The sequence below is a fragment of the Arachis duranensis genome, chromosome 9 (genome assembly GCF_000817695.3).
Source record: "Arachis duranensis cultivar V14167 chromosome 9, aradu.V14167.gnm2.J7QH, whole genome shotgun sequence".
NCBI lineage: Eukaryota > Viridiplantae > Streptophyta > Magnoliopsida > Fabales > Fabaceae > Arachis > Arachis duranensis.
This window is the reverse complement of record NC_029780.3, coordinates 1,392,687-1,402,083: the sequence shown is the minus strand read 5'-3', so window position 1 is coordinate 1,402,083 and position 9,397 is coordinate 1,392,687. Positions and strand designations below refer to the sequence as shown.

Genomic DNA, 9,397 nt, shown 5'->3' with positions numbered 1-9,397 from the left:
ATCATCTAGATGATGGATTGTAGGGTTTGATTTTACTATGTTATAAAAGTGTAACTTTTATCTAAAAATATTACTATTCTCTTTAAACCATTACTTTTTCTTATAAATTATATTTTTAAAGTGTAACTACATAAACATCTTCATAAAAAAATATTTTTGACATTTTTATTGGAGTAGATGTTTAAATAATAATGTACCAACTTACTCGTTTATTTAAATAAGTATTAGCATTTAAATTCGACCTTATTTATATAGCAATTTATTAATTAATAATATATTTTTAAATAGAATTTATGTATACAATATATGATGAATTTTATGAGTCTTTTTAGAAAAGAAGTTGAAAGCAAGGTACTTCAAATAGTGAACTATAAAACACAATTCATCGTTCTATTAGGAACTTATGAAAAAAATTTTAAAGACTTATTTAGTATTTTTTTTTTATATATACAAGTCCATGGTAAAAACTTTTCAGAAAATTATCTGCCTTGTTTCTCTAAATAACAAAATTAGTAGCGGCAAATGCAGGGTTTTCTTTTTATATTTTCATGGGACATTTTTCATGTTTGCTTCATTGTTATGTCATTGTGATTTTGTCAAATAGGAATTATAATAGAGTAAATATTCTTTTTGGTCTCTAATAATTTATTCGATAGATTTTTCACTCCTTAAGAAATTTAAATACTTAAATTGGTCTCTATCTACTTTGAATAAATGCTCTTTTTGATCCCTAACCAAGAACTGAAACGTATATATATCAAAGTAGATAGAAACTAATTTGAATATTTAAATTTTTTAGGAAGTAGGAAGTTTATTGGATAAATAATTAGGGACCAAAAAAGACGGTAGAAAGTTGAATGAATCTATTGGCAATGGCAAATGCCAAATGACAAATGGCAATGAGACTTGCAACTTGGCCAGAACAGAAGAAGAAGAACCCTCTGACCCCATTGTCCAATGCCCATTACCCACCTTCTTTTGTTTAACTTGATTTGAGCATTCAATAAATTAATATTTCTACATTAGAAAAAGGCACAAAAGTAACACATGATTGTGGTTCGTCTCAAACAGAGGAAAAATGTCTGGCTCCTTAAAAATGAGCAATCATGTCCCATGTTTTCTATTCATACCCTTAGTTTCTTAGATCCCATAATAATACTATGAATTATGTTCCCCACTGTACAAGCACCCAACATTTTAATATTTTTTTTAACTTATTCTTTTACAAGAACAACATTATTTTCTCCAAACTTAGACCTTAACGTGTTACTAATTAATTTCCCAAAAACACACTTAAATGTAGATAACGTCATTACTTATAAATACAATTTATATTACAAACAAACATTCCAACAACATAAATTCACATAAACTTAGTCCTTTCTATGAGAAGGTGATGAGAAAAAAAGGCACATAGATTCTCACATACCCAAGTGAGAATTTCCCACAAGATCACAAATTTATTGATCACATCTTCACATCGCCATCACCTTCTCTTAATCTTAATCATGTTGTTAATTACCAATTAAACTAGCTTCCTCATCCTTAACCTTCCTAGTAGTACTAGTACTAAACCCAAAACAAGCACCACAATCAAGTTCCCTGAATTTAAGTAACAAATAAAGCACAATCCCAACAATGAACCCTAAAGCAGCACTATTCCCAGTAAGAGAAACCGCAGCACAAACAAACATAACAAAAGACTCTTCTTTACTGTTCATATCTCTAGAAGCCATAGCCAATTCAATCCCAGCAAAAAGCAACAAAACCCCAAGAATCCCAATCGGAAACTGTCCCAAGATTCTCCCAAACGAGTTCCCAAAAACCAAAGCAAGAATCAATTTTGCCAACCCCAGAAAAACCACCGAAGCTCCACTCCTACCTCCGAACCTGTATTGCCCAGCCAAACCACCAGCTCCGTGGCAACATGGCATGGCTCCGAACCAACACCCAACAAAGTTCATCAAACCAACACTAACCGAAACTTTCATAACCGAAGCTTCTCCCTTTCCAGGGAACAAATCCCCAGACAACTTACAAACCGCAATAACGGAATTCAAAACGGATAACGGAATTTGCGGGATTGCTGCCCGAAAGAATCCAATCTTGAGATCATCCCACGTGATCTTGATCAAGGCGATCTTCGACGGTCCAAATTTCAGATCGCCGAAGATTGAAGGGTCAGAAATGAAACAAATAACAAGGCCAAACAAGAATACTAACAAAGCGGAGGGAATGTTTGATAGGAATCTGATTCTCCTATGGATTCTTGATTGCGATGTTTTATTGGGAGAGTCGGTTTCATCCGACTCTTCTCTTTGCGTGCTCTCGGCGGGGCGATGTTCGTCCACGCCGGCACCTGTTGTTAGAATTAAAAATAGCGTGGCGGCGAGGGCGACCAGAACGCCGTCGAGAGCAAGCCAGGACCTCGCTGCGCCTGAAGTTTGCGTGGCGAGGTCCTGCTGGTAGCGGATGTACTTGATGGCGGACATGGCGAAGGAGAGTCCTTGGGAGAGCTGGACGCCGCGAACGACGGGTAGAGGGAGGTAGCGGTAGAGGAAGGACATGAGGCCGGTGGCGCCAAGGAAGAGGAGGACGGCGGCGACGGAGAGTCCGGCGGCGGAGATCTGAGGGATGGAGAGAGGAGGGGATTCGGAGATGGCGACGGCGGCGATGGACTTCATAGGCTGGACGGGCATAGGGAGGCCGAAGAGGAGGCCAGTGGCGATGTTGTAGAGAGCGGTGAAGACGAGGGTGGTGGTGAGGTCAAGACTGTTGACTAGTGAAAGTGCTAGTACGATGGGGATGTAGGTTCCGAGATCTCCGACGGCGCCGGAGAGCTCTGAGGAGAGGCTTGTTTTGAGCTTGATGGTGGAGGGGACTTGGAACCACCACCAATTGCGGCGGAGGAGTGGGGTGGCGGTGGTGGTTTCAGTTTCTTCATTGATGGAGTGTGCCATGGTGTGTGGGGGTGTGGGAGGTGTGGTTAGTTACATGAATTTAATTTATGATGATATTTTTGTATGGAGTTTGATGTTGACTGTGTATGGAACTATGGATCTCAGGTTATCATATTGCCAACTGTATTGAATTTCTCTGTACAATATGTGAACAATGTGAATTAATAAAATTAAAAGAGTAAATTGAATGAATAGTATTAAATTAGAATATAGTGTACTTATATTTGATAGGTAGTTGTTCATGTTGTTTAAAATAATTATTGTTTTCCTAGCACTTCTCTTTGGATAGAAAATATAGAGTACTAATATACTATTTCCTAATTTATTGTGAATAATAATTAATTATTATATTTTAAACACATGTATAAGGAGACACATTCAAAAAATACATATATAAAGATATTTTTATTAGATACAATTATAAAAAAGATATTTTTATTAGATATATTAATAAAGATACTTCCATTAAACACGGTTATAAATAAGAGTTGGCAGAACTTGACAAAATTACTATTGGTAGCGTAACAAAATTGTTTTGATAAATTTTAAGGAAAAAAATATTTTATCCAAATATTAATTATCTAGAATTCTTTATATAGTATTACATTGATTACACTGTGAAAACAATTCTTTTATTAAAGACTTGTGTGTGAATAAGAATGGAAGAGTAGTTATAACTTCATTTAGAAATAAATAGCTTTGCCTTGATTTTTTTTATGTAGTTATAACTTTTATTAGAAATAAATAACTCTTATTACAACCCATGAATTAACAACTGCAAGTGCTTACATGTGAATTAACTAATATAAAATGTATAATTTTATTGCAACTTACGGGTGCTTTCTGAGGGAAGCAACTAGCAAATTCAAATTACATAATTATATTATTTGAAATTTAAAATTGAAAACTAATATAAGATCAAATGCGCAAATCTCTATAAGTCCATTACTAAGAATGTTGACGATGACGATGTTATAATGTGATGATGCTCATGCACTTCAAGATTTCTTTATTAAAATAGTTTTTTTTATTTCAACTTTCAATGCGTGCACGATATAAACATCTAAGGCTAGATAATTAGATTCTAATCGTGGTGTTTATTATTATTATTATTATTATTATTATTATTATTATTATGGAGATTTTATTATTTGAAACTCGATCTTTCATTGTTTTTTAATTTAAGTTTTCAATATATTAAATATGGTAAAAAAAATTCACAATATGAGAGGCTCAATTTTATAGATATGGAAGGTTCGGATGTACTATTCTCAGATATGGAGTTATGGTGTATAAGACAAAAAAATGTAAGACAGATTTTTCTGAGCTAAAGGTAGAATAACTTGGACCATGCGAGTTCTTTGGAAATGAAATTTTGCTTCACAAATTGCATGGTCCGATTTGCAGCTGATGAAATTTGAAATCTGAAACACGCAACTCGGACTCTCCGTTTTGCTTGTTCTGGCTAAATTTGTTGAGCAAAACGCAACTCGAACCGTCTGTTTTTAGGAACACAATTCGCACAGTCCGAGTTTTGGTTCTTCTGATCTCACAACGAGGTGAAGCACCTCTGCTCCCCATATGCGAGTTTAACACCTCATTTTCTTCCATATTTAAATTAAAAAGCGCAATATGAGATCCATTTTTTTATTTTTTCGCTTAAATAGATACCGAAAAAAATCCTGTAATTTTCACAATTCTAGTACTTTTATTTATTTATTAATTTGCCCAATTGTTACCTTGATTAGCTTACTGGTGGTTTCCTAATAGATTTTCTTTGTGTCTTGGATTTATACGTGGCAGATAAATGATGGTTAGCGAAACAAATGAATCGAAGACTTTGTATGTTCTGATTCCATTTTAATAATTGAAGGTTTTGTGAAAGATTCTGCCTAGTTCTCTTTAGTTCCACGGAAGCATTCAGGATTTTGTTGCGTAAAAAACTCTCTGTTTTGAGCACCAACGCATTTGGATAATTAATTATGGATTCTATGAAATATTATTGTCCACCACATAAATCGCAGTAATTGGCTCAACATGACTCACCCTTCAAGACAAATATGTTGAAAAAACAAAGCAATTTATTTTTTTATTATTTGTTTTCAGTGAACAGCCAATCTACTCTATGATCATTTTTTTTCAAACGTACAGTTTTGTTTGTAAGTAAAAAATTGAGGCACACTATTATTGTGTCTGATATCTTAGTTTGAACACTAATTATTGGTGCCAAACTTTATGTTTATGGGTGAGGATTAGGATGAATCAGGCTCTTCAAAAGTTATTTAGTTATTTTATAAAAAAAAAATGAGTTAATTTATATTATTAATCACATTTAAATTAAGATAATAAAATGCACAAATAATAAATATTATAAATTTAAAAATAATTAAAATATTATTTTATTATTTTATTAATATTGTCATTTTAAAAATTTACTTTTAATATTATTTTGTTTGGATTAAATTGTCTATTAAAAAAATAATATTTAAGAATCAAATTAAATATTTACTTTTTTTTTTTACGAAAAGTGCTAGTGTTTTTGAAATAATTATGGTTAAATATAGGTGATTTTATAAAAGATTTATTATCTTACTATTAGAGTATAAATTATTCTATATTCATAATTTAACTTAAAAGGCTGTTATATTAATAAGATATTAAAGATATAATTATTTATAATATTTTTTATATTAATTTAATTTTTTTAGAAAAAAAATATCATGACATAAATTTAATAGTTAAGTTGACTATTAAAAATAAATATTAAGAATAAAATTGAAACTAAATTTAAAAGTTACAGAAAAAATTAAATCAAATTAAACATTAAAATTACGACAAATCATCAAAATAAAATATTTAGACTTAAATTTATCGAAATACATTTTTTGCATATTGCATATGGAAATGTAATTTTTCACTAAAGTATGTAAACCACGAGAAGGGTTTCATGGATTCTGAATGAACGTAAATCGCTACACCCCTCCAGCGTTTTACATTGAGATGCGAAATGGCCAGACATGGTGGTAGGAGTCTCGCAGTTTCTGTGTAAATAGCAAATATGTATGAATTGCAACAGAAGTCCAGTGATTTATGCTTTACTATGTCCGGTTGTTGGCTGACTGCTTCCAAGTTCAACGTCAATAAATGTGGCAGTTGTTGGTGGACCCAGAACTGGATGGCCCCTGACGTGCTGGTGGGTTTCTAAGAGTATCCTCCTCAGTGTCCCCCAATATGTGATTTGACTCATCATTCGAATCATCCTCTCGCATCGCATTTTCAACATGATCCGGCTCACCATCACCTGAAAGACCAGGAATCAAACCAAGTGACCTAGCTAACCCTGTTGGATCAGATGGAGTTCAGCCAACAGACAATCAGGTGCAACGACAGGCATCGAAGTAAAAGCACCCCACCGTCATCGACTGAGAATTCGACGTTGATGCCCCGGAACTGTCGACACCATCTTCCAACTTGGCATACAGCTCGTGTATTCTCACTTCTGGAAAACTGCGCCGACAATGAAACAAAACCTGCATGTCTTCGTCCGACCCTATCACAAATGTTTCATACTGCACACCAGTTGATACAACCGCATTCCGAATCTTGTAGAACACCTTCTTCACCCATTTGGCCCCACACAACCCTGCCTTTTGCAATATGCTCGTCTTTAGCTTTGACAAAGTATTTGTTGAAACGGATAAAAACACTCACCGGTTTTTTATCAGTGAACTTAACACCGTGTCTTTTGCTTTTTTTTTTTTTTACTAGAGCAGTGGACTAGAACAAAAAAACTCTCATCATTATCCATTTGTGAAGGTGTGAAAATGATTCTCTACCGTCACACTACTCCCTCTTGGTTGATATATATAGGCGAATTTAGTATAAGCATAAACCGCTGGACTCCTGTCACAGTTTATATATATTTGCTATTTACACAAAAACCGCACTACCCTTACTACGGTTTTTGGTCATTTCGCGTTTCAATATAAACCGTTAGAGGAGTACAGTGGTTTATGTTCATTTAGAATTCATGGGATCCCTTTCGCGATTTATATAGTTTTGTGAAAATTTATATTTTTGTATGCAATATACAAAAATACTATTTCGATAAACTTAAAATTCAAATGTTTTATTTAAGTGATTTGCCCTTAAAATTAATTTTAAAAATTTTAAAAATATTGAAGATAAAAAATATATTTTATAAAAAGAAATCTTTGCATAATCATATTGAACCCATTATATCATGATCCCACATGAATCTTTCTTGCAAATGGAGGAATATATGAAGTGGCCCCATTGATAATAATTGAGTTTAATTTTTATCTTTAGTTTTTTATGGTGTTATTTTATTTTGAGATGTGCTCAACTATTTCGGCATTTATGTTATGGCATCATAATTATAGTACGTAACAAATATAAAGAATAAATTTTATATGTTCCTTTTTTGTTGTTGATATTTTATATGTCCTTTGGGTATGTTGAAAGTGTATTTCAGAAAAAAAAATTCTGATTGAGTGAAAGGTCGAATAATGATTTGGAATTTTTCTTAGGCAGAAATATTTCACATCGACTAAAACAGAATATTTTTTGTGGTGACAAGTAAAACAGAATATGATGGCAACAATAAGAATTTTAAAAACATATAATATCTTTCTTCTAAAAAAGAAAACCAGAAAGCAAAAATCAATCTTTAGTCTAAAGAAAAAAATCAATAATAATATCACTGCTCTCTAAAAATATTTAAGATTCGACCCGGTTCGAACTATTGTCCGACTCAAAACATATTTTTGTAGGATTCGAGTTTATTATTTCTGTTTGGACTATTTTTAAATTGAGTTTGGATTATATTTCGAATCATATGACTCGATTTAAAATAGTTTGTTTTTTATAATAAAAAAATATTTTAGAATTAAATTAGTAATATTATATTATATTTTTATATTTTAATTAATATTTTTGAATCGACTCAATTTAATCCGAGTTATTTCAAATCACTTTCAGATCGAATTAAAATAGATCTAATATCTTTTAAGATTGAATCTGAGTCTAATTAAATCTGATATGATCCGATCCATAAATACTCCTACATCCTACTATTCACCATGACTGTGTGCAAATATTCTTACTATATATGATTGGGGTTTTCTATTTCTCCTTTTGGTAGCTTCTTTTTGAAATGCAAGCTCTCAAAGGCTCAAAATATAACCATAATATATTAATAACTATAACTATATATACACTAATATTGATACGTAGTACTTCATCCAAATTTGTTATATACTGTAATAGTCTAAGCAGTTTCTGAGTTTGGTTTTTCAAGCATACACGTATATAGTTATAGATAGATAAGATTATATGAATCTCCAAAAAAAGAAAGATTGACAATTACACTCATTCCCTTGGAGGAATAACACTTGCAATTTGGGTTATGTTTTGGGGGTGTATTTTTTGCTAAAAAGATCTTTTTAGGTTGCCATTTGATTAAAAAAAATATATGATAAGATATTGAAAATAAAAAAAAATTAATGTTCTTATATTTTATTCGATGATAAATTAAAATAAATTATAAAAATTTAATCTATTTTTATTTTTTTATATAAAAAATTTGAAAAAAATATAGTGAAAAAATGATAAAAAAATTTATGAGAATAACAAAAAAATGTAAAAAATAAGTTGTACTTATTGTTAATATTTTTGTATTTTTTTTTATCAAAAATAACACAAAATAACTAATTTAATATCTCTGAATATAATATTTTTATTTTTATTTTATATGCTAAATATAATTTTGTGTTTCTATATTATCTCAATGTCTCATGTATATAAACAAACACAACGTTTTTATTCTGTTCTATTTTTTTTTCCACTGACATGTTCAAACTTCAAAGTATCTCTTAACAAAAATCGATTAAATACAAAAGAAAAAGAAAAGGAAGAATCAATTTTATTTTGTTTTTTAAATAAAAATACTAGACAATCAAAATTATTATAAGAGTTTTGTTGTTAAAATAATTTGGCATTATTTTTAGTGTTTATAAATTTTGTCTCATTATTCTTTATTTTTTTTGGTAAAAATTCTCACGCAACTATCTTCATATGAAATTAATATTTAAAAATCATTAGATGATTCGATAAATTTAACTAAATTATCAATTTATCATCTAATAATTTTTAATTATTAACTTCTAATAAAAATAATTATACGTGAATCTTCATATTTTTTTATTTTATGATTTAACAACTACAATTACAGTCACGGAATCACCTTTCTTTCTCTTTTCTTTATTATATTTTATAGGTTTAATTATTCTGTTGGTACTTATAGTTTTACTAAAATTTTAATTAAGTCTCTATATATATTTTTTAATTTAGATCCCTATATTTTTTTAATTTTGTAATTAAGTTATTTCTAATATAAAAAATATTAGAGTTAATTA

General features: G+C 30.7%; 1 protein-coding gene across 1 annotated transcript; it reads right to left on the bottom strand.

Annotated features, from left to right (window-relative positions):
* Window positions 1-1,300: 1,300 nt before the first annotated feature.
* Window positions 1,301-3,036, bottom strand: LOC107463793 (molybdate transporter 2). Its single transcript, XM_016082667.3, has one exon. It carries the CDS (start codon window positions 2,958-2,960, stop codon window positions 1,515-1,517), a length of 1,446 nt encoding a protein of 481 aa, XP_015938153.1. The 5' UTR covers window positions 2,961-3,036; the 3' UTR covers window positions 1,301-1,514.
* Between the last annotated feature and the right edge of the window lie 6,361 nt (window positions 3,037-9,397).

Excerpts from the sequence above, each read along its gene's own strand:
- LOC107463793 (XM_016082667.3), bottom strand. The coding sequence starts at position 2,960 with ATGGCACACTCCATCAATGAAGAAACTGAAACCACCACCGCCACCCCA.